This window comes from Perissodus microlepis, chromosome 15 (assembly GCF_051167445.1).
Source record: "Perissodus microlepis isolate ML-2025 ecotype Zambia chromosome 15, ASM5116744v1, whole genome shotgun sequence".
NCBI lineage: Eukaryota > Metazoa > Chordata > Actinopteri > Cichliformes > Cichlidae > Perissodus > Perissodus microlepis.
Genome location: NC_140475.1, coordinates 2,693,740 through 2,720,037, shown reverse-complemented (window position 1 = coordinate 2,720,037; position 26,298 = coordinate 2,693,740). Strand labels below are relative to the sequence as shown.

General features: G+C 41.1%; 1 protein-coding gene across 11 annotated transcripts in view; it reads left to right on the top strand.

Moving 5' to 3' along the window:
* Nucleotides 1–26,298, top strand: part of nrxn3b (neurexin 3b) — a 329,334-nt gene that overhangs the window by 73,685 nt on the left and 229,351 nt on the right. For 8 of the 11 annotated variants that reach the window (XM_084953179.1, XM_084953178.1, XM_084953181.1 and 5 more), the window contains 4 exons: nt 5,965–6,266; nt 7,669–7,713; nt 9,297–9,458; nt 23,307–23,745. In XM_084953179.1, coding sequence (XP_084809305.1) covers nt 5,965–6,266; nt 7,669–7,713; nt 9,297–9,458; nt 23,307–23,745 — 948 coding nt within the window. The remainder of the gene's footprint in view (nt 1–5,964; nt 6,267–7,668; nt 7,714–9,296; nt 9,459–23,306; nt 23,746–26,298) is intronic. The other 3 variants (XM_084953182.1, XM_084953180.1, XM_084953183.1) reach the window with 2 other exon arrangements.

The following is a 26,298-nucleotide window of genomic DNA, read 5'->3' as shown; positions in this document are numbered from 1 at the left end:
ATCTGTGAGTGCAGACATCAAAGGCAGTCTCAGACAGGCCGTCTGCCACGGCTTCACAAGGTTACATGAAATACGAGATGAGAAAAGAAGTGTCAGGGTGACAGTTCAGTTTAACCTCTTAGATATGTCGTGTGGCATCTTTAAAGCTGTCATGAAAAGGACACACTAAATGATTTTTATGTGTAGTTTTTGTCTTGCAGATAAATCCCTGAAATCTCACATGTGTTGCTTTTTTTTAATGCATTTTTGTATTCTGAATGAATGTAATTGTTGCAGAGAGTACGTCGGTCATAATTGGCCAGTAAAATATTAGCATGGAACACATTTCCCACCAAATCTCCCTCCAACATAAGCCTTTCTGACAGTGCTGCGTGCTTTTGAAGAGAGACATCACCCATGGTGCTCCAAATTCATTTGACATGTGATGGCTCACCACTGAACCAGAGCCGCACAGTCGCATAGTTAGCATTAGCCTTGCACAGCAGTAGCAAACCATATGGTTCATATTGTTTGGGGTTTTCTGGCTAATTTGGGCTAAATGTAGTCTTTTAGCAGTTTTCAAGTGATCCTGTTCTCACATATTAGGGAAGGAGGTACAAAGTGGTAATGATTTTTAGGCTCATTTTCTTTTGAGTGGATGCAACCTTGGATAATCCCTAAGAGTACCCCACAAATGCTAGTAGCAGATACTTAAATCTTCTATGTTTAAGTTTCAATCTTCAGGCTTGTTTATCTGAAAACACAGTGCGAACATGTATTTGATGTGTCACACATCCTGTTCACTTTGCCAGTAAAGTGTCCTTGGGACTGGTGGTCATGCTTACTACCCAGCTCTCTTCCTTGTGAGGTTTGGGGGTTTGGTGGCTCTGCAACTGTAAGTGAGGATTTTTGCCACAATCACAAAGTCTCAAATCTGATTAACATCATCTGGTTTCCCTTTTATATGTTCCAAGTCTTTTTGCCAACAAACGATAAAGGGCAGTTTGGTGTCTCGCAGCGATCCTGAGTTGGCTGAAGGTTGTGGGGAGTTGTTTCATTTCACCCTTGAGGTCAGACTGGAGAGAATTCAGCGCGTGTGTGACAAGAGGAAGCGGAAGAAAATGGGAGATGGTAATGAAGGAGCTAATTGCTTCCAGTGGATTTTGAAATCGAACGCCAACCCCCAGTGCATACACCAGGCATCACACAAATGGAATATTGATGACTAAGGCGAAAATAAGAGAAAATGACCCCGCTATGTGATCAATATGAAAGCCACAGATCTGTGCAGAACATGTCTCAACAGGCAATACATTTCCCCTGGTTTTTATGGATCCGTATACACTTACCGCAAGCTTTGTATTGCTGAAGTGCACAAATAATACATATCAATTTGCACTCTCTATTATTCAGAGCAACAATGCTATATTAATGCCTTTTTACAGCTCTACAGAAACTTTGTAATTACATCATTGTAGATAACGCTGTAACATATCATAGTACGGTAAGCTTATATTTGGAATTTACTGTCAGTGTAATTTATGATAAACTAGCTTTGACATACACATATATACATTTCCATTCATTTTTTTTTTTTTGCTAGCTGTAGATTCAAGCTATATAGAAACTTGTTTAGCTTTAAAAAAAAACACAACACCTAACCTGTAAACCTTGGGTTTGATATAAACATAGAATACTGTTGGTATAATAATAATGTTGACCTCTAATTTTAAAAGAGACATTTAAGGGACACAGTACATATATTTTGACAATAATTTTAGATCCTAATACAGCGGTCCCCAACCCCCGGGCCTCGGACCGGTACCGGTCCGTGAGTCGTTTGGTACCGGGTCGCAAGAGTTGAGGCTCGGGTGTGTAGGGCTGCCACAAACGATTATTTTGATAGTCGACTAGTCACCGATTATTTTTGCGATTAGTTGACTAATCAGATCATGCTACCATTGGACGTACAGCTTATTGCAGCATGCATCTGCTCTTATATAACTATCATTAGCTTACAGCTTTAATTGTTTAAGGTATGTGCTAACTAAAAATAAAGACAAGATGATAGTTTATTAAATTTTAATGAGATTTGCAGATTGTTTCGGTGAAGTTTAATAAACTCCTTGCTATCTAAAATATAATGGGACACCGGAGTATATTCTTGAGCAGCTCACACTTCTGATAATCAGCTGTCTGCTTGACGTTTATTCAGCTGTGTAAAAACTATAACTTTAATCTCAGCCAAACCGATTTACTCAGGAACAAATAAAATACTACGAAAAGCCAAACAATAACATTTTTAAGTTATCTAAGTGACTTATGTATGTTTAACCTGAGTAGCGAAAGACAGCGGTGGGTTTGAAAACGATTTGCCGGGAGTCCGGTGTTCTCACGGCTCTAGTGAGCCTTGCCCCGGGCTAGCTATCGAGCTAGTGGGTAACAGACGTCTCCGAAAACGTTGGAGCGCTTTTGAAAATATGTGGTGTCTTGATAAACTGAGGAGATATTTGAAGTTTACACAGCTACATTCTCGCCTGAAAATATGTTAAACGTTTATTTTGTGACCCAGAAAGAATAATAAGAGTAATATTAAAACTAACTAGCTGCCGCCATTGGTGGAAACTGAGCTGGGCAGCGCTATGAATTCTGGGACAGAGCTACTTCTTCTTCGGGGTTTAACGGCAGCTGGCATCCTTGTACATGCAGTGCTGCCATCTTCTGTTTTAGTCCGTTATTACACTCTTAAGTCCCACTACTTATTCCTGCGTCTTTTGTGATCTTACAAAGCTTCAAACGACGCGTCGACTATTAAATCAGTCGTCGACGATTCTGATAGTCGACGTAATCGTGACTAGTCGACTAATCGTGGCAGCCCTACAGGTGTGAAATGTATGGTTTTCAGGGTTTTTATCGGTTTTCAGCGTTATTTTGTTATCGTTTTTATCGTTAACTCGGTTTTCCTGGGTCTTTTCACGTGTGTTATGAATAAATCGTATTTTTTTTTCGGTACCGGTACTAGTTTTATTTTGTTGTATTTATCCACGACACCTTAAAGGCCGGTCCGTGAAAATATTGTCGGGCATAAACCGGTCCGTGGCGCAAAAAAGGTTGGGGACCGCTGTCCTAATATACATTGTACCCTACTGGATTCACATGTCGGTCAGGCTGATCAGTTAACCTCAGACTTCTGCCTCCATAATTATTCATTTATAATGTAAATTAAAAAGAAATGAAACTTGCACATAAGATGATGAGCATGATTACATTTTATCTGCCATCAGTCGTTAGCGATATTAACATGATGAACATTTTGGTTGACATTAAAATGTTGACCAAAAGTTTAGGAATTGGCAACATTATGTCAACATGATACATCTAAGGCCCCTCAGAGTCCCTCATTTCTTTATATATTACTAGGAAAATAATAAAATAAATGAGAAAGTTTAGTGATTTATTGAAACGAGGGATAAATGGAAATAAATAAATGGAAGCTGAAGAAAAGATAAAGCTGATTCTAATGAGCTAAGTCCAATATTTGTTATGATCACCCTTATTGTTCAACACAGCCTGACTTATTATAAGCAAGCTTTCTTGTAATTTCTTTAAATAGGTTTCAAGAATAGTTTTCCAGGATTCTTAAAAAACATTTCAGAGCTCTTCTTTGCACGTTCGCTGCCTTTTGTTCTGTTCTTTGCCAAGATGATCCCTCATTAGTAATCAGTAATGCTGAGGTCCGGGTTCTCGGGAGGCCAATCCATGACTGATCATTGTGGATGTTTTTTCATCCTGGTATACTTTTACTGTCGTGCTTATATAATAGTCCGAACGGGTACAAAGAAACAGTCTCTCTAGGCTTGTTGTGCAATTTGAGCAGCATTCCTGAGATAGCCAACCTAATTAAAGTGTGCTGTATAGTAGAGGGATGCTGCCATGACAATAACCTTTCTACCTTAGGTCAAGGGAGAGCATACTAGATCAGGTGTCTGGAGATGATCTAAAGGATAACACTGCTGCATGCCTACAAAGAAAGCTTGTACACAGAGGTACTTTCCGTGTACCTTTCGGTTTCAAATCACAAGTGTTCTTCGTTTAAATGCGTTCATTGCTGTGTATACAGTAGAAAGGTTGCTTAGTATTCAAGTGAGAACAGCTTCAAGGATAATTGATTTGGAAAAGTGAAAGACGCAGCATTTTATGCGTCTCAATCAGTTGGGAAAATTCAGCCCTGTAACCATTTTTGCTGTCAGTTTGCCATGCAAGAGGCCTTCAGGCAAGATGTGACAGAAGGCCTCTCTCAGTGTAGCTGTTTTTGTAACACAACATATAGTACTGGCTCTCTCTGATGCTACTGTTAATGTTCAATAAAGCCAACCGGAGCGAGGGGCTAGACTCTCATTTTATTGCTGTGGATGTAAAAATCAATATTTTATTAATAATCTGAAAGTGTTTTGAAAGAAATTACGGCCCTTTCTGGGGGGAGCTTTTGGATGCGACATGCCGCTGTCTGTTTTTTTCAGTTATTACAACACTATCGTTTTGATTTTGATGCCCAGCACAGTATAAAGCTTTTGCGAAGAACAATATTACATGAATATACAATCAGGCGAGCTTCTCCACGCTGTCAGTGCTTGTGTAATTTCTAAGATGAGATGCATAAAATCAGTAGAGATGGGAGGAGGGCTTTTTTTTTTGATCCTCCAATGTATATTCTTTTAGCTCTCTGTGTTGTGCTGTCTCAGTGGTAATAATGGGTTTCTATTTATTCCCCCGGCACATGGATGAGGGCTTTCACAGTTCCTTTGTTTCCTCCCATACTATTTCCTCCTGTTTCTTCACGCAGTGCAAAGACACGAGTTTGACATCCCACAGCCTCACTCCCCTTTTTCATTTGTTTCTATCTCAGTATTGTCATTCTCATCCTTCCCTCCTTTCTGCCAGCTTCTCAGCACCGCTCCCTCATGTTTACATATTGCCTGATCCGAAACAACAAAACTGAAGCTCGCAGCGCTCGTGTGCTCCCCCTTCTCTCCCTTTTCCTTTCTCAGCTTTCTTCTTCCACATTTGTCCATCATGACTTGTCTGCGAGTAACACAAAGGAAGAACTGCAGGACAGTGAGGAAATGAAATGACACATTGAAATGCCTTTTGTTGGCAGGTAGCATTGTAGTTACCGTCACAGCAGTGCCAGAGCAGTTAGTAGGTTTGGTTCATGTTGTTCTTGAGGTTGAAATTTCTGAAAGGTGACACCTTGAACAGTGCGCCTTCGGAGGAGGAATTATGTAGTCGCTACAGGTTGCTGTTGCCAGCTCAACACAAATGATAGTGAGGGTGTCTCTATTAGATTCACCCAGACCTACATTGACCATGCAGCACAGAAAGCTACACTGAGAAACTGGGAAAACAGATTTCTAGAGTCCTCCCTTTCCCCGTCTCCAGCTGTCTCACCTTACTTATAGCGTCAATTTTAAAAAATGGGCTCAGGAAGTCACTTTGCAACAGCCGAGTGACATAAAACTGTAAAATCAGACTAAGTTTGATTTATGCGCCCCATTAGCGGGGAATAGTGTTCCATCATAAGTAGCCTGTCTGTCTGGAGGCTGTACGCGAAACCCAAACCCACGGTCGTACAGATAGGATTTTATGATCTCAGCTGAATGATGGGATTATCATAGCTGTAATTATAGTGCATTGTGTATGTGTGTGCTTGCGTGATGGAAGCTTTTGTGCAACATGCAGCAGTTCCCTATTTACTCAGGCTGACTCACGATGAATGAAGAGAACAACACTCGTGCTTGTTTCATGTTTAGGAGATTTTATGCGGTAACGACTGGCTGTAGTCTTGTGGAAGAGTGCGATGAATCATAGCACGGCACCGCAGCAGGGGGCTTAGCTGCTAGACGTTAACGCCGAGCCTCGTCGTCTGTCAGAAGATGCATAACGCCCTGAAAGTAACACTTTGCTTCTTTTCTCTTTCCCATTCAGCGAGGGAGGAGAACGTGGCCACCTTCCGCGGCTCGGAGTACTTCTGCTATGACCTGTCACAGAACCCCATCCAGAGCAGCAGCGACGAGATCACGCTGTCCTTCAAGACCTGGCAGCGCAACGGCCTCCTCCTGCACACGGGGAAATCCGCAGATTATGTCAACCTGGCACTGAAAGACGGGGCAGTCTCGCTCGTCATCAATCTAGGTTCTGGCGCTTTCGAGGCCATCGTCGAGCCGGTCAATGGAAAATTCAATGACAACAGCTGGCACGACATTAAAGTGACACGCAACCTGAGACAGGTAATCGGGGGTAGCGGCGATGGACGGAGTTTGGAGACACAGTTTTGTTTTGTTGTTTTTGCTTTAGATAAGCTGCTTCTGAGAGCTTCTGAGAGGGAGCTGGGATTAAGAATGTCACTTTGTTCTGATTGGTTGTCATTCCATTGCTACAATTCAGACAGATGCCATAATACTTTTAGTTGTCTTTTACAGAGATATCTTTTATTTTAATTTAATGTCATTGTCTAATTTCTTTCTTTCTTAGCAACTAGTCAATAAGAACATGGAAAAGCAGTTCGCAGCATATTCTAGGTACCGTCTTTCTAGGTGTTTTCCTCTCTCCTGTTTAGCGGCGTATTGAACTTGAGCTCCCTGTGGTGTCAAATTAAAGTTATCAGATATTTCTGTTTTGCTTCACATTCCTCTAAGATGACACTTCCGTCAGGCACTGTCACCATCGCTTTCCTTTGGGAAACTGTTCGTATGCTTGTGTAGACCACACACTTCCACTTTAAAGGCAGACACAGTGTTTGCCTTTCAGCCGTCCATTAGCACTGTATTTATAGCACAGATGATCGTCAGGCTTTTTAAAGGCAGAGATACATCTGTATGGCATAAACAGAATTAGTAATGCGACATGTATTGTTTCCTATCATATTATAGTAATTTATAATTAGCTTTTCTTACTGTTAAGTGCATACATTAGATCTGTCTACAGGCAGCTATATAAAGAGTGGAGGTAGTAGTAGCGACACGTGTGCGTTTGCTCATTGTGTCGGCCGACCTTTAGTTTGTCGGCAAGGTGAGACAGCCTTTAGTGTTGCTCTCAGAGCAGCGGAACAAGTAAGCGGTGATTTTCTGACCCTCCCTGACAGTAAGCTTTTGTCCCACAGGTTAGTAAATAGTTGTTGCTGAGAATCCCAACAGGATAGCCCGTAGTTTAGAGGTTAGAAGCTAAGAGTCAAGGGCTGCTGGCCTGCTTTCTCTCTTTCTTTCTCTCAACAGATCTGACTTTCTACCATTTTCTTTCTTCTTCTTTGAAAGGCACAATTTGTTAGACTACAGGTGAAAGAAACACTGCAAGATTTGTGGGATTTAAGCCGTCCTACACAAATTTGATGTGAAAGTCCTCTCTGTGGTCCTCGTTGATGTTTTCATGTAGGACTCTGGTGTCGAATATTTGGCTAGGATGGCACGATGCCTCGGATCTCTGGCAAATCGCGCAGTGTTTATTCACTGTGACACTAACTCATCCATGATATAAGTCATTTTTACTACTAACCAATATCTAACCAACTAATGTACTAACTAACATCCTAATTCCTCATCGTTGGTTTTGGTTTTTCTTTTCTGTCCATCCTTATTAACAACCTTTTTTGTTCACTATTCTTTTGATTTCCTTTCTTCCCCTTTTTCTGGAAAGCAATCAGGCATTGGACACGCTATGGTAAACAAACTACATTGTCTGGTAGATATCATTCTTATTGTCTTTTTTTTGGGTTTGCCGTGTGTCCCCCCCCCTCTCTTCTTTTATTCGTTCTCTTTGAGTTCCATCCTAGACACTCTTATCAAAAAATGAGGAGATGGGTTTGTATTACCAGGCAATTCTTTCTTCGCTTCTTCTCAATTTCCTCCCTGACCTGCCAACAACCTCCTTCTTTACCCCACAATCCCCATCCTGTTTTTTTTTCACTTTGGCTTTTACTTTTTTCTCTTTGTTTCTTCCACATTACTGCAGATTTACGACAAATAAAAATAATTGACTTCTTTGCCTTTGTCAGGGCAACTTACTTTTTATTTTTATTTTTTTCACACAAAAAGTCCCCATTTTTTGTGAGGACTGTCGTCCAGAACTGACAGAAGCTTGCCACAATCCCAAAGATGGTGACCTCGACAACGGGCCCTAAAAGAGAAACTATCAAAAAATGGCAACCCCTAACCTTCATTGCGGGAGCTCTGACAGTTGTTTCCAACACACAGTGACGCATGGCATGCCCACACCTCATTGACCTGTCACCACCCAAAGTCATATAACAAACATGTCACCCAGAATAACCACTAACACTCTAATTCATCCGCTCACCTTCCACCTATCACCTTCTCATTCACTTTGCCCTCCCCGTGTGTGTTTTCGTAGCATGCTGGTGAACGTGACGTTCTGTGTGTTTTGACTAACTCCGATCACCCTTGCCCCCGGGCCCATATGCGTAACATATCCAAGAATAAGCAAACTGATCTAGGATTATTGGTCTGGTGTAGTGACACGGGCACTGCAAAGCATGACACCTGAGCTAAACCTGATCAAAGATCAGCATGAGCTATTCTGAGAGTGTATATGAATATGGGCTCTGGTCTTGATTGTGCATGAGCGCAGCAACCTGTGTGGTTTGCTCCAGCTTTGTATGGCACCATCGATCCACTTACCCCCCTTACATGTCCAGTTAAGTGTGTTTAATTTGCCTTCTAACAGTGATGACCTTGGTTTGCACATGGACGTGGTGTGAAAAGCCTTCCCTTTGTTTTGCATGTGCGTGGGTATATACATGTAGTCGTCTGCAAGAGAGGCGAGAATGTGAAGATGGTTGGTGTGAGAGAGAACGTGTGGAACAAGTGAGGACGTGCGTGTGCACGTCTGTGTGTTTAAGTGCAGTCACATAGTGTACTGTAAATGTCTGTGTCTGCAGTTACAGATAAATCCCGAAACCTAAGACAAGTGGAATCAATTTGTCCTTGGTTTGAACATTGTACTAACCCTCCCCCAACCTGAAGTTTCAGAACCAAACCTAGAATCCATTCTCTTACTCCCATCAAAGATAAAGAAAATATGCCTCTCCCATATTTTCTTTACCTGTCCTGTGAATCCTATGGCAAAAATTCCATTAACAAAATCAAAAAACGCTGTCTTATCCAAAGGTTCAATGAAAAACCAACCTATCGTCAGGAGTCTTATAGCTCGTTTTGAATGCAGACCAAGGAAGGAGGTGTGTTGTATCCACAACATAGAATCCCAGTGTAATAGCTTGGCTTTGGCTATGTGTTGCCCCTCAACAGGTCACAATCTCTGTCGACGGGATCCTCACCACCACTGGCTACACCCAGGAAGACTACACCATGCTAGGATCCGATGATTTTTTCTACGTGGGTGGGAGCCCCAGCACTGCAGACCTGCCTGGATCTCCAGTTAGCAACAATTTCATGGGCTGTCTGAAAGAGGTAGGAGGGGCTCGAATGGGAAAATAGGTGCATTATCAATTAGCGTACCATGCTACGGTCACGCTCTCAATCTGCGCAGTTGTTTTCAAAGTGTACAAAATAATAATCATTATACTTGCCCTGAAAGGAAAGAGAAGAAGAAAAAAGAAAATTACATAAATTACATATCAATTAAAGCTGCTGAGTTGGCAGAGGGAGTATCAGACTTTCAATATCGGCCCCCTTAATCTAATTCATAACACTTACTGCAGTTTGTATGTGAGAAAATATTCCAAAATTGCTTCTGTCACATGTAATTTGCAGCATCAGCTTGAGTGCGCTGCTAAAACGCCTCCCAACAGGCGGCAATCTGAAAGAAATATTTGCTTATGATGAAATACAAAAACGCATTGTTGTTTTGGGACATTTAGAATGTATTTGCTGGCTCTTTGAGTTTGTTAGAACCAGAAGATATATAAAGTACCCCATTATTTTTATTCTGCTCACCATTACTTATCCTGCAGCCAGTAATAATAATAATAAAGTGCGGGATGGTGGCTCTTCATGGCTGTAAAAAAGTCTGCATTGATTCCTGCACTTCAGCAGCACCGTCAGGAATAACCTTCGCGTTTTACTTGTGATTCAGTTTGTCTTTATATAATGATACTTCTTATTCATCCATCCATCCATCCATTCGCTTCCGCTTATCCTTTTCAGGGTCGCGGGGGGCGCTGGAGCCTATCCCAGCTGTTGATACTTCTTATTATAAATTATATTTTATTGCTTTTTTAAAGGTATTTCTGAGCTCTTACTGGGCGGTTACACTATTCTGTTTGAAGGCTGTACTTTTCTACACTTAAAATATCTTTTTCTGTTTTCATATCATAACATTAAAGCTGCTGCTTTAAACTGTTGAAATGACAGAAAACCAACTCCTCATGATGGGAATCCTACCTGAAAACTGTTGCCATAGTTATAGCACCAGTGCTGGAAACGTGAATAATAACAGTGGCTCTGAAAAGATGCAGGCAGTCGTTCAGTGGGGGATATAATTATTTAATCCCCTGCTGAATTTACAAGTTTGCTCACTTACAAATAAATGAACAGTCTCTTGTTTTTATGCTAGTTTCATTTTAATGGAGAGAGACAGAGGGCGCCAATATGGAGCCCAAATTCTGGCTGTGATATAGGGCAGCGGTCCCCAACCTTTTTTGCGCCACGGACCGGTTTATGCCCGACAATATTTTCACGGACCGGCCTTTAAGGTGTCGTGGATAAATACAACAAAATAAAACTAGTACCGGTACTGAAAAAAAAAAGAAGATTTATTCATAACACACGTGAAAAGACCCAGGAAAACCGAGTTAACGATAAAAACGATAACAAAATAATGCTGAAAACCAATAAAAACCCTGGAAACCATACATTTCACACCTGAGCCTCAACTCTCACGGCCCGGTACCAAACGACTCACGGACCGGTACCGGTCCGAGGCCCGGGGGTTGGGGACCGCTGATATAGGGGATCAAATACTCAATAGATGTTTCTCTCCATTAAAATAAAGCTGCCATAAAAATTAGTGACTGTTCACTTATTTGTGAATGTGTGAAAGTGAGAAAACTTACAAATTCTAGCAGGGAGTCAAATAATTATTTCCCCCACTGTACATAAAACGCTCATTGTGGCTCCACAGTGTAGTGGTTAACACACTCTTCATTTTAGACATGAAAGAGACACATTACCAGTGTCGGTCCCTAGCCTAGATGAACGCGAGGGTTGCATTAGGAAAAACATCTGCCACAACGACTGTGCTGAATCTAACATGTCCAAAATGTCGATAGGGCTGATTTATAGGCCAATATTAGCCATTTCCTGGTGCGTTAGTATTTTGGATTGTTATCTGTGTATCTGTGGTTTGCCATAACATGCAGTATTTCAATAAGAGGTAACTATTAGCTGGTATTTTATTATTGTATCTATTGGTATTACTGTATCTAATCGCAGATGCATGAAAATTAAAACAATAAAGAGAGGACAGGAGAAACACCCTTCAAACGTGTTAAGAATGTTGACATTTCCCAGTTTTTCCACCAGAGGGCACTCTGTAACATCCCTGCTGGCAACGTGTGTTTGGAAGCCACACACAGCGGACACAAACACAACAACCAGCTAATCTCAGCAGAGCTGGGCTAACTCTACTTGGATAAACAATGACACATAAAACTGTTTTAGGAAATCTGGTTATTTTTCATGGTTCTGATATATCCAAGTGTCAGATTGTTGTTTCTTGGTCCAAAAAGAGATGCCAATGGAATAGTGACTTAAATTGAGGTTTATAAAGGCCAGCAGAGAGCGACTCCTTCGCTTGCCCAAAAAAATACAGTCGTATAGAAGACTATGAGTCATTTGGCCTACTGCTCATTTGACCTGTGAACCTAATGAATTTTTTCAGTGAGTTTATGATCTCAATTACGAATTTTAAGCGTTATTGAACACATCATCATGTCCATTTTGTAAATTATGTTCTCATTAGTGTCCAAAAGGATTATAAAGCAGAGCATGCTTTAGTTCTATGATTGACAAGTTATTATGTGAGAGTGCAGTGTCCCTCAGTTACCCAATCAGATCCAGCAGTCCCTTGTCATATCCTATTTCAAAGCACCAAGATGGCGAGAACCAAAATATACAGCTTTAGACTAGAAAGTGAGGTCTCACTAACCAAAGGGGACCTCCCCGTGGCTATCTCCATCAGTTTTATCCAGTTTATGGAAATATTATACAACCTCATTTCTCACAGGACTCCCTCTATCCTCTCATCCAGGCTGTTTTTCTCTTCCATTACAATCTTCTCAATTTTGACAAGGGCTAGTAAAGTGTATGATGTGCTGGCAAACTCACTGGGCCACTGTCCAACTTGACACACACACACATGCAGGTTTGGGTGACGGATAAGGGGAAGGTCACCTTGTCTGGACTGTTGTATGTTTCGACTGAGTGGCTCAGATTGCTGTTCCTTTAGTCATTACCACCCTGGCTAATGCATCCCTCATCAGCCCTCAAAGTGCCATGACCCTTTGTGTGTGACTCTCATACACACAGATACATGTTTATGGAACATGCTCTGTGATTAAATAGTTTTCAAGCTTTTGATTGATTGCCAGTGTTTGTTTTAGCACCAATGTGCCAAAACGATACACAGTAGAGAGAAGAGGACTTATTCTACTTTATTTTTATAGATTAATTAATGCATTAATGGGCTACCTGGCATGCAGCAAGAAGGAATGATCCAAATAACCAAAGCACACATCCTGTTATAAAAATTCTCTTCCTAGCTGCGTCGTGTTTCCATGAAAAATGAGCATCAGCATGTATATTGTCTTTTTTGCAGCCTGTGAAAATCTGTTGTTATGTTTAGTTCTTGACAGTACTTTACAAAGTATGAAACATAAATGAGCAGTTTGGCCAGTTTGCTGCAAAGCAAGTCTCTCTACAGCGTTACCAGTAGTCTAAATACAGTTCGAATTTTTTGTATCAAAGCAACACAAAGTGGATAACAGTAATATCTGACCTGTGTGATAGATATCAGGGAATGTACCTGGACCCACTGTGTTTTTTCCAAAGCTTGCAGTTCAGTGTTTGACTCATTAATTGAATATTGATTTGTGAACACAAACGTGTCTCCTGTGCTCTGCGAGTTAGGCATAATTGTTTGGATTTCAGTCAGGACGGCTATAATCGAAAGAAGAAGACGAGTATTTGGCAAGAGGTATGACACTGATTAAGTCAGGAGGAGCATTAAAGAGGCGCTGGTGTGGATGTCAGCTGCAAAGTGGCTTGCAGTTGTGCAAATTGCTAAAGCAGCTTAAATGTTGCTCTTTATAAGATTTGTGAGATTTGCAGAATGGATGTGGGAGCTGATGTGGCTGTCACCAAGATCAGCTGAGCCCCAGGATTGCAGCTGAGTTTGGTTTTGTGTTTTTGCTTAATCTGATTGTAGATTTTTGGGTATATTTCATTACCATTGGTGCATTACCTTAAGAGCCAGTACACAAGGTATTCAGTAGGTACAAATGTGCATTCTGAGTGGCTGCTGGCAGTTTGTAAGTGAAATAAGGTGACAGCACTGTACAAAGCACGAAAAGAGCTATTCAGTGTTCAGTGCCAAAAACCTTATGATAGCTTCAGAAACAGAACGTTCACCTTCAGAGTAAAAAGTTGTGACTTACTGCTGCAAACTAATCTGCCATCGTCCAAAAGTTTTCAGTGGGAGAAACGTTTCGTCACTCATCCAGGTGACTGCAGGTTTCCCCAATCTTAGAAACAGTGCATCTGCATAATGACTGAAACCAGCCCACTGAACTAACAATAGGCTGGGAGGTCAGTTCCTTCATCATGATTATGCAAATTGTCATGACCATTGATCAACAACCACTGATCAAAGTCCACGGATCAATGGCCATGAGTACCATTCACAGAGAGTTGGGGAATGGCTGCAATCACAGCATTGTAAGATGGCGATCTGCCAGTGACCAAAGCAATCACCAGGAGGTTTTTGGTGCAGCACCCTCTTTGTGACCTCCTGCAACCACTTGCCAAACGGTTGGGGAATGCACATCACTAGCAGCAAGTAGCTGTCAGGAACGCGATGACTGGTCTCTACATCTTTGCCACTGAGGTCACACCAAGTCAGCAAAGGTTTTCAAACAAGTAATACAGCAAGTGCTGGAGTCGTGCTACCTAAGCGTGCTTACCCTTCTTCAGATGTAGGCAAAAATGACAATCCCACAATACTTTGCAAGCTCCTTTGACTTTTATTAATAATGTATACTTTATTAATCCTGTAGGAAATTACTTAGTCCTCTGCATTTAACCCATTCACTCAGTGGGCGGCTACCGGGGAGTAGTGAAAAAGCGGTACCTTGCTCAAGGGTACTTCAGGGTAGCCGTTCGCTCATGGGGCAGACACTCCACCTACTGAGCTATCCCTAACCCCAAAAACTGAAGGGCCACGGGTAGGAGTTGAACCCACGCCGCCCACTGTCGGGGCACCTGCTCATCTTGCTTCAGCTAAACCGGCGCTCATTAACCATGTGTGTTATGATAACTTGTCGTATCTCAAACCTCAGTCAGTCATTTGTTTATTCCCCAAAATTGTCCACCCTGCTTAAAATTATTTATACATTAAAAAAATAGGAAAATATATGAATGAACTGTGTAGTATAATAGTGCTAAAGCGTGAAAGAGTTCCACCGCCCATTTTAAATAAAGTGATTAATGACAACGAGCAATACTTACTACTTGAAGCTGGATCACTCTGTTTGGGGGGGTTTGGCCTCTACATAATAATAATAATAATAATAATAATAACTTTTTTCATAGGCACTTTTGAGACCCTCAAGATCACCTTACAATAGTACAATAACAGTAAGAACAATACAATATAATAAAATATTGTACTCCATAGCAAGATTGGATTTCGGAAATATTTTTGCCCTTTTTAGAAAATAAAATAAATAAAACCAACACGTTTGCTAGGAGGTCCTTGTTGCTACATAAAGAGACAAGGATCCATTTAAAATCTTAACACGGACAATGCAAATCTATTATTCTCTGTCCTTCCACCACTTGTCGAGGAAATATCTTTTTAGCTGTTAAATCTTCATCAGCGGTCATCGGCTAGTTTCTAATTGGAAACACCCCAAACACTGTCTCTGAAAAAAGCCACCGAGCTTTTAAAGAAGCTAATTTGAGCCGATAAATAGCTTGCATATCTCCTGAGCCACGATGCGGAGACGGTTGTATAAAATGTTTGTTTCCATTATTATCTCAGCAAGCGTGACTCAGCATTAGCTGGCACTTGAGTGTTAGGTGCACAGAATCACGAAGTGATTCACAGTGTGTTTGGTTAGTGGTCGTGTGATGCTCAAGTGTTCATCATACACAGCTCCATTAAGTGGGCACGATGCCAGCTGCTACTCAGCACCGTGCAAATTGCTCTCAAGTGGCACCCTGATCTCTCTTTCATACTCTTATTCATTAAAGGTATTTCTTTGATTGTTCCATTAGTCCCACATTGTACGCATGTGTGCATTTCCCCTGCGTGTGCTCCCTGTGTATCATCCCTTTGTCTCTCAGCCTCTCTCTTGTTGTCCGTATTTATTCCTTCCTGCCCCCTCCGCCTCTTCCTGTGGATTCAATATCCCCACATAATGAGGGAATGATTCAGTTGAGTTTGGCCCGCTGCTCAGATCAAGATGCGTCAGTGTTTCTGTCTGTGTGTGTAATGTCTGGCTCGAGCACTTTGAAATGCTGGTGAAGCAGGAATGTTGGTCTCTGTTCATTTTTTCAAAGAACACCTTTTTAAGCTGATGAATACGCTGGTGGAGACATGTGTCGCCACAGCGAGCAAATGCTTCCTTTTCTTGCCTGATAACAAAAGAGATGGCTGCGTGCTGCCATCACAACCCCTGTCCTGTTCAGTCTTTGCTGCACTCATCTGCGCCCGTGGGCTACATAGGATCTCATCCATACACGATGCAAGCACACATGTCCCACCCACACTCGTGTTCCGCCATGTGGGCTGCGGTGTATCACGTGACCGACTGGCCAGTGGGCACACTCTGGTCAGCCTGATGTTTGGAGTGCCGTGCAGTCTGTGCCTTCTGCAGCCCCTTTGAACTCTCACTCCAGGCCCCTTCAAGCACAGGGCGGCACTGCGTAGTGGCAGACTATGGGGGCGGCTGGGGAATACAGTGTCAACCCTGTCAGGAGAGGAGGAGCAGCATCCAAGAGGTGGAAGCAGAGAAAGAGGATGTTGAGTAACAATCAGGGAAGCAAGTATGTCAGGCTAGAAAGTGGGAGTGTTAAAAAAAAGAGAGGAGGTGGGTGACAGAGTGTAGGAGAACAGAAGTGAAGTGCAGGTGGAGAGGAGAGAAAATCAGGATGGATGGACATGGCGAGTATGATGAGTAAGTGAGAAAAAGAGAAGGGGCAAGAGACCACTATTTGACATTTGAGAGAAACGATGTCATCATCAGTTTTGTGTTATTCACTGCTGTATGTTCAGGCAGTGCTTCTTTCCCCCTCTATTACAAATGCAAATGTCACCCTGTCCTTTTAATAATTTGACTTTTTTTTAATATCTTCTTCGAGGGGAACACAATGATGGATGGATGCAAACAGAAGACTTTAATGGAATACCTTCACCTTTCCCATCACCCTCCCCCACAGGGCTAAGCTGTGCCACTGGTAAACAGCTTCTGTTTAGAGGATTTGGCTCCAGGTGACTCCTTTTGTACAAAACACCTTATGCGGCCCGAAACACAGGCTACCTGTAAATCTTATATAATGTGATAAAAATAAAATTGCTGAAAGATATTTTTAAATTCTACAACCACTTGCTCGGGGAGAGCACAGTTGTGGCTATGATAACGGCGAGCATTTGAAAGGAACGATGTTTTTAGAGTCGATAAAATTAGATCTGTTTTGTAACTCTTTTGAAGGAGTGCAGCTAAAAACAGATGTAGTTTTTTTGAGTTATTTGGACCCATTGGGTAACACGGGTGAAATTCTGTACTTGTTATATATGAATACAATACAGAAATCGAGTTCACGACTCCTTGCTTCAGACTTTGCTGAAGTATTTCACACATGATGATCCTGTGCAGACTTTGTACGGTGCAACCCACCACCATTTCTAATGACCTATAAATGGTGGTGGTCTCTGTCACATAGAGACTAACAACCATCTGCACTCACATTCAGACTTATGGGTAATTTAGATTTACCAATTAACCTGACCCTAATACTTGCATGACTTTTAACTGTGGGAGGAAACCAGAGTACCCAGAGAGAAGCCACTGCAAACAGCCAGACCTTCTTGTTGTGAGGTAACCACCACCATGCCACCGAGATGTCGATCCAGGCTTAACAAAAGTAGCAAAGCTATGATTACAGGGCTTTTCCTTTTTGTCCTCGACAGGTTAAACCACAATAAATAGCGGTAGCATACAGATGGTGTGTGTATAGTTGTCTGCCTCTTATAACCCTGGTGATTTTCCTGTGGTTGGAAATCTTGTGTGATGTTGTGAATTTTGTGAGTCCAGGCAACTAACTAGTCTCACTAGATTGCATCATGTCATCTCAACAAGAACAAATTAAGTTGTTGAATTTCATGCAGATCCTACGTGATTTAATTATGTTCACCATAGAAACGTGAAACTATTTTGTTCAAACTACAAGTCAGACTTTTGTAAATGTAACAACCACCCAATTTACTTTTTTTCAGTGTACCCTAATATTCTTTGATGAGTAATGATGCAGAAGTATTGAAAAATATTGATGTTAACACTTGTTAAAGATCATTGACTGACAGGGATAACAAAAATGTGCATGTTAACTGTGACGCAATGTTAAAAAAATGTTAACAAAAAATACCAGAATCTCAAGTACCTGGAGATTAGCCTGTGTGACACAAGCCCAAAGTGTACAGTGCTGCAACGCTTTAATCAGCTGAAGAGCAAAAGTGTGATCATAGATAAAATGTTTCAGGTTCAGTATTTGACAGATGACACAGCCGAGTGGATTTAAGTCAGTAAGCTTTAAAAAACTAAAAAACACATTGGTTAAAATCTGTGGTCAGAGTCAGTGAGAGTCCTCTACGCTGGACACGAGTAGTGAAATGTGCTTAAACTGTAATAGTGATAGCATGCTGCAGTACAGGAAGGATTGCATGGCACAGGTGGGTGGTTTGGGTGTTGCCAAGCATCTCTAAAGCACCTCTGATGAGCACAGTGTGTACACAGGATGTGTTCGAGCACAGCACTAAGTGTAGGTCATCAGCACTCGGTTCTTCATAAAATTCTTGTAGATGTCCTCATAACATTAAAGCAAATAGACTTCTGTTAAAAGTGATGTCCCATCATGTTTAAGGCTGAAAAACACTCCTGTGTGATGTACAGTATATGCAGTTAAACCACTCATCTTGTACTGCTTTTGCTATGGTGCCACTTTTGACTGGTTATTTGACTTGATGCTGCAACAGAAGGAAGTGAGAGACTAACGATCCCCACAGGTGTAACCGTCAATAGTGTTGAGGGGGGGTAGCCATAGAGGCAGGGCTTTCACAATGTCATATCTTCACTTCACAGTTATCTTGGTCAAAAAACGATAACAATAATGAAATACCAACATTTTAAAATGAGGAATAATTGCAGTATTACTGTCAGTCAAATTTGGTGAATTAATTGAACTAAAATTACAATAAAATACGAGTGCTTGGTGCAGAACGGTATGCACTGCAAAAAAAGGACAACTGCACAGTTATTTATGATAATATGTGATATGTGTTACCATCATTTGTATGGTTGTCATGTCATCCCTGCACGTAGCCAGAGGACAGTATTTTAAACAGGAGGGTCAGTAATGACTCCATGACCAAGATCATGTGACAGCCCAAACAGGAACGCCTCCCTGTGGATGCTGCAATGAATAATGCACCATGTCAACAAACTGAAGCGCTGTGCCTCAGTTTTGCCACATTAAGGGTTCGCCCAAATCATAAAATATCCCTCCCATGGAGTTACCAATTCATTATTTCTTGAAAGACGTGTCTCAGAAATGTCATGCTTTGCTACTTTGAGAATCACAATGCTACATTTGCATTTGCCTATGTTAAATGCACGTGTGACAAAACATCTGTTTGCTTTCCGCTTTGCACTTTGACTATCTCGACAAACAGATTGTGTGTATGTCTGTGTACATGGCGGCTTGTGCGTTTGGATCTGTTCACATCCAAAAGAATGTACTGGTTTTGTGGGTCTGTGTGTGCACACTTGAACTAATTGCCATGTCCCCCTGCGAGGCTGCCTTTTTAAGTGTGTGAATGTTATTGTGTGTCTTCACTGCACTTCACTGGAATTATCCTGCTCCTTCATTAACACTAGGGTAAATCAGCAGCTGACAGCAGCTGTGTTTGGGGCCGAAAGGACATGACCACTCATCTGAAGTAGATTAGGGAGGAGAGCGTGTGTGTGTGTGTGTGTTTGTGTGCGCGCGCGCGTATGCACGCATACACATGCCTGTTTGTGTGCACAAAGCCTACACTTCCACCAACCTACCCTTGCTCTATACCCTTCTCCTTGTAGCTTTACTGTGTCCCAATCAATACTCAATCCGTGGAGGATCTGGACTTTATGGAGCTGTTACAGTCCCCCTGTGCGTGCATTATGAATGAGCCCCATAAGGCTGTTGGCTAAAAGATAGCGTAACAAAGCACAGCAATAACAAAGGGAAAGATGAAGCGTGTATAGCCGCAGTAGTCCATTCTTCTGTTATAACAACATTTCGATTACATTATCGATCAGCCTGCAGCGGGACGGACGAAATCATAATTCCAAAACAGATCAGGGATGGTTGATTGGAAGATTATCGCACCCTCGAACAACACTGCTGCGCCTCGGAGAGTTTGTAAAGACTTCACACTGTCAAGAAAATGAAGCCGGAGGGCAAGTTAGTCATGAGTTAAACAAACTGAGGTTTTCAGAGCACAAGACAAACTGTTGTTCTTCGGATAGAAACCTGAAGGAATCTCAGGGCTTAATTCCTCCTTCCATGTCTACTTGTTATTTCTCAAAGATATAGACATAGTGCCTTGGAACTTTGGCAAGTTTGAGCAATTTACATCTAAGAACTGCATAGTCACTATCCCTGTACTATTAAAGAAAAAAGTTCTTCATTGCAAATGAGTAGCATTAAAGCATCTCTTTCTTCTTCTTTCTCTTTTCATGTAATATTCAGTTTGTTCTCTTGCCCAAGAGTGGTCTTAAGCGTGCCGGAATTGGAATCCAAGGTATCGGGCTTCAGAAGAAAACATGGTAAAAACGTCAGTGTTTCAGAGAGATCAGTAATGATGGTTAAAGCTCAAATATGTTAGAGCTACAGGGCGGCTGCAGCATTTCAGTATTAAAAAAAAAAAAGAAATTCAAAATCACCCCCCATTTTTCATCTGGCGCTTATCATCATCTCAGAACGTGCGTTGCATTGACTTGGGTAAGTACAGCGGAGCAACAAATGTTGCTGCTGCTGATTGATAATTACCAGAGAGCAAAAAAACAAACAAAAAAATCTCTCAGATCTCTCAGAACTGAGTGGGGGGCAGAAACGACCCCCCAAGCCATGGGTCATATTAGCATATTTAGCATATGCAAACACTTTATTGCTTTTTACTGTTTGATTTATTGCCTAAACCTTCTTCTGTGTAGTACGGAGGACCAAAGCTGCCAACATCCAGAATAAATAAAATGCCATGCATTCTTCGTGCTCACTTCTGTTCCGCCAATACGTGAAGACTTGACCCTGTGGCGTACTTCGAATTGCATTCTCCCTCGTTTGCGTAGTGAAGCAGAAAGGCACAAAGACATAAATAACTCTGAGGAAATAAATTGGCAAAGAAATAAAAGCATGGCTAAGTAAACAGGGGCATTAATGCAAACAGAAATAAATACAGAAGCAAATTAAAAGAGGAAATGTCGGTCTGTGTCACATATTATTAATTTTTAATGCCGATTTGCTGTTTTTAAATGCATACTGGTTTATTTATTGAGTATTTTTTCTTGTTTTTGGCAGGATTGGAGACAAAAAACCTGATTTTGACATGTTGCAGTTAAAGAAAAAAAAGAGCACGGGATTAATTAACGATGGCCCAGTTCCATTAAGTGTGCCAGTAAGCCATGACAGTGAACCAGTGTACACAAAAGCATTCGTTTAAGTCATGGCTGAAGCACCAAACAGTTTCTAGAAAATACTTCTTACTTATAAGCTTTTGCTTTTATTTATTTTTTTATATTGGAAGTACTGGGGACTGTGTGTTTGACAGATAAGCATTTGGATTTTATTTTTATGTATTTTTCATAAATGTTACTTGTATCTTTGCTTGCATTGCAATTTTTTAGCATTCCGCTGCAAAGGTGGGCGCAGTAATAGAAATTCAGTTTGAAACTACTCACAGTTATTACATGTTAATTATTTCTTTGCCAGTTACATATTTATATAAGTGTATTTATTGACATAAAAGCTAATCAAAACTGCTGTTAGGAAGCGGTTAGTACCTATTAGCTATTGACGTTTGTGTCTAAGTGGCAGGTGGGTTACACAGTGGCCTTAACACTTTGCATATGACTAGATAGCATTTGCAATTTATAGCCACCAGCCTGTGTTGTTAATGGGTTTTTTAAATATTTTTTTTTAAACAAATACATAACCTTTGCTTTTGATTAGATTGAAAATTTAAGACTGGGTGGGCCTGGTTATCAAGTAGTTTTTGAGTAGCTTTAAGTAATCTAAGAAACCTTTTAGTAACCCTCACCTGTAAAAGGCTGATGGGGTGTTGTCGTCACGCTGCTAGACGGCCCGGCGGTGCAAGATTTTGAATGCAATAAGTCAGTTTGAAATTGATAACATAGGTGTATCTACTAAAGGCTGAGGGGTAGCACTGGTGGCTACCAGTCTTCCCAAAATGTATCTCAGGAACCTTTTTCCAGTTTGTGTTCTTACTGAAAGTTAAAGCCACAGGCCTATACCCCATGAACTCTCATTTTTACAGTAAACGTCTCAATTAAATCGCTGCGTTGTGTTCCAGTTGGCTTTGGTTTTCTTTGTTAGTGTACTTTTGTCTTCTCTTGCTATTCTTTATAAATGTTCTTTTTTAATTCAGAGGGTTTCTTTTACTGTGTATTTGAAAGTGAAATCACCTGTAATAGTACATAACCAGTGGATTAACAAAGCTTGACAGTGAGCGTATTTTGTTGTGTTCATGTTCAGGAGATTACATGTGGTCATTAACTGCACTGACGTCTGCACACACACACACACACACACACACACACACACACAGGACCCTATTTGACCTTTTTACTTGTGTCTTGACATGTTTGCTGCCCTTGTTCTCACTAGCTTGTTGTTGGAGCTTGTTGCCTCCCCCTTAACACACAAACACACACACATTACACCCCTCTCAACCCAACCCGCTCCCCTCCTCAGTCCTCCTCAGCGCTTGGGTCACCTGTGTTGATTTACTGTCAAATCTTCCAGGATTATCAGTAATCCCACAGAAGTACAATCTGTTGGCTGACAGCTGTGCTCGCTCTAACAGTGTTGCTGTTTCCTGCGCATACACTGCCCTATATACCCGAAAAAGCCTCTCTTCCTCCTCAGAAAAAAAGAGGGAAAAAAAACATTAATTTTCTGCATCAATGGATTCCAATTGACAATATTCTGCAGCCCATATCTGTGGTATTTTGTTGTATTTGACTATAATGTGGCGCTACTTTCTACTTTGATGGATTAAAGGGTTGGTGTAAATTTATTGCTGGTAAATAAATATGATATTGGATATATTCTCACACTGTCACAGATCCTCCTGTGGGGTTTCACCCTCGGTTTATCAAGGCTGGTCTTTTTGAATATTACAAGGAATGACTCGCTAATAATTTAGCCATCACGTCTCACAGTTCACTCAGTGAGTAGGTGTTCAATCAAGCCCAAAAGAAATAGTCGTGCATCTCCTTTTTGTCATAGATGAATTGAAGCGGGAATAGAAAAATGACTGAGACAATCAAAGCTTTACATATATATTCGTTTTATTGATCCAGCTGCCCTTTAATTTGCAGTATATAATAATGTCAACATGATGCTATACTATTGCACTTTGAAATGAACTGCAATTCATTTCCATAGAAGTTATTTACCGTTGCTGCACCGGCAAATCATTTCTTATACTGAAACATTGGAAATAAGCTTTGAAAAAGGAAGAGAAAGTACAGTAATCGTACAGGATTCTTGGTGATCGTTTCCCCCATATATCTTCCACAGGTGGTGTACAAGAACAACGATATCCGCCTGGAGCTCTCCCGCCTCGCCCGCATTGTCGACCCCAAGATGAAGCTCCAGGGTGACGTGGTCTTCAAGTGCGAAAACGTTCCCACCCTCGACCCCATCAACTTCGAGACCCCGGAATCCTACCTGGCCTTGCCAAAATGGAACACCAAGCGCGTGGGCTCCATCTCCTTTGACTTCCGCACCTCTGAACCCAACGGGCTGATCCTCTTCACCCACGGTAAGCCTCAGGACAGGAGGGATGCAAAGGGCCAGAAGAACAACAAGGTGGACTTCTTTGCAGTGGAGTTGCTCGATGGAGGGCTCTACTTGCTGCTAGACATGGGCTCCGGGACTATCAAGGTCAAAGCAACGCAGGCTAAGGTCAATGACGGCTCCTGGCATCATGTGGATATCCAGAGAGATGGTCGCTCAGGTAAGGATGAAAGAAAAAAGACGGATAAAGGTTGAAATGTCTGTTTTTGTGTTTTTAAGTTATCCTTGCTGAACTTTCACAGATGTTTAACATCCCTGTTAAATCAGCTCTGTGCTTTGAGAAAGCACAGTGGTCCTGCCATGTCACTGGTGTCCTGTTTTCTCTGATACACACACAAATACATAAGAAAAAAATGGCTTCAGTTACAAAAATTGAACTTCTGCTTCAGTTAAAACCGTGTTGCCTTTGGCTGAACAGTACAAAGTATAAATTTATAGGCAGAGAGCTGACAGGGCAACTAAAACATGGTCAGAAACAGAGTAATAAATACAGAAGAAAAGAGAATTGCAACTGTGCAATATTTACTTATGTAATACACAGTGAAGCATATCTTGTTTTGTTCTATTGCTATTGGGACTTTTCTATTTTTAAGCAGTAGTCAGCTTTTTAAAATGCCAAAAGAATTAAAGACAAAATTGCATCTTAAATTCAAAGACATCAAGTTTACATCCACTCACCATGGGCATGGATGCCATGGTAATTTGGATTTTTAGATTTTAATGATTTCTTTGAACTGTGCTTTTTCCAGGCTGAAATGACTGCACGCCATACATCTTTAATGAATTTGAAAAGCAACTCTTTCAATTTATTTTGGATTTTCTCCACTCCACACAGGGTCAAAAACATACATACACACATCCACACTGATATTTGTGTCACTTAGCACCAGACACTTTTGCCATGAACAAGTTTCTGGCATAATTCTGGCTGGATATTCATTTGGTTTTTTCTTGGCACATTTGGTAGAGTTCATTTAAATTCATTGGTTTCATGGCACAGACCCAGCTTCAAGCTTAGTCGAGCTTGAAAATTGTTGATTTTGGAGCACAGGCTTCTTTCTTGATTGGTACCCACTCAGCCCACGAAGGCGTGGACAAAATCTTGTTACGTTAATTTGGATCAAATCCAAATCTTTAGTGAACATGCTGAGACAGAACATAACACAAGGAAAAAACTGGAAAGCTTGACTGCACAGTAGATGAAGAACGGCAGGTGACAGAGCATGGATATATTATGTGTGTATATAAATGAACAGGACAAAGTGAATCTGACAGCAGTGCAGAAACATAAATGCAACCAAAATCCAAAAGCATGGCCAAAACTGCAGAACTGCTCGCTTGACTGTACACTCACATTTTGCAAAAACTGACAAACTCTTCAGTCAATTACAAACAAAAACTAAAAAACCTAAAATAGCAACTACAAATAGGGAAAAACGAATTAATTTGCATAACCATTTATCTCTCAGTTGACTACAGTCTTCGTAACACTAGTGAAACTAGCTTTGATGTAATGAAATTGCTTTGCTTCAAAAAATACAACTTGTGCATACTTACAGTGAAATTATACCAGCTTAAATGTTGCAATGCTGCAGTGATTCTACGTATTCCAGCTTTTCCTGCATCCCCACAGCGAGATGATGGAAACTATCTCAATATATTAATACAAGCATTGATTTATTGCCAGGATAAAAGTCGTATCTCTCTCTAGATAGCTACTGAGTCCATTTCCCCTTACCTCTATCTGGATGTTCTCTGACCTCATAACATGGGCAAATACACAGAAAGTACTAGAAGAAGAGAAAAGGGCTCGAAACTTCTTTCGCCTTGAGCTCCGAACCCAACACAATCTCTGCATTAGGTGAGATCCTCCAGAGGACTTGGTTGTGTTAGACGGCATTACAGCCCATGTTATATATCAGGTTAGAGCACCCAATTTAGCCATGTGTCAGAGCTCGCTGCTTTGATTAATCACCGGCACAGCCCCCAGTGCGATAGCAGAGTAAAAAGTAGGATTTTCAGGGGGAAAAAAGAGGAATGAGACAGATATATGGATAGCAGACTGAGGGATGGTTAAGAACAGCCATAATCACACTTGTGGCTTGAGTGAAATGTTAATAGGAGTTGCAAGTGAATTAAATTTTCTGTCCACAAAGAACTATATCCAGGATCTCTCTCTGAAGGACGGCAAGGTGAATATAACATAAAGTGAGAACTCACAGTGCACCACTTTCAGACAAGCCAAGTTTAGGCTTTGTAGTGAAAGTGATGTTTTCATCTGTTGTGTCCCTCGCATTAAAAAGAGCTGATAATGAGCTGCGGGTAGAGGCAGTGTAGTAGAAAAAGAGCTAATGAACCTGTTTATTTCTTCCTGTAAGTTCATAATCATCGAATAAGGTCATAAAAGTGTTAAAATAATTAAAAATCTTGACATAAAATATGAATATATGGCCTTGGGTAATGACATTATGTATGCATGATGTTTTATAGACATGCAGAGCAATCTGGGGGATTTTTATGGAGTTTAAAAAAAACACACACACAGAAAAGTCTATAATTTGGGAGACAAACCAGATTCTCTTTGCTTACCTTTGATTTTGTTATTTGTACGCCTAACACCAAATGTTAACTTGAAAAGATCTGAAGTGTGAGAAAAATAACATGAACAATACAACACAGTCTACCACAGCACAAAAAGAGTGTCTCGTGACTG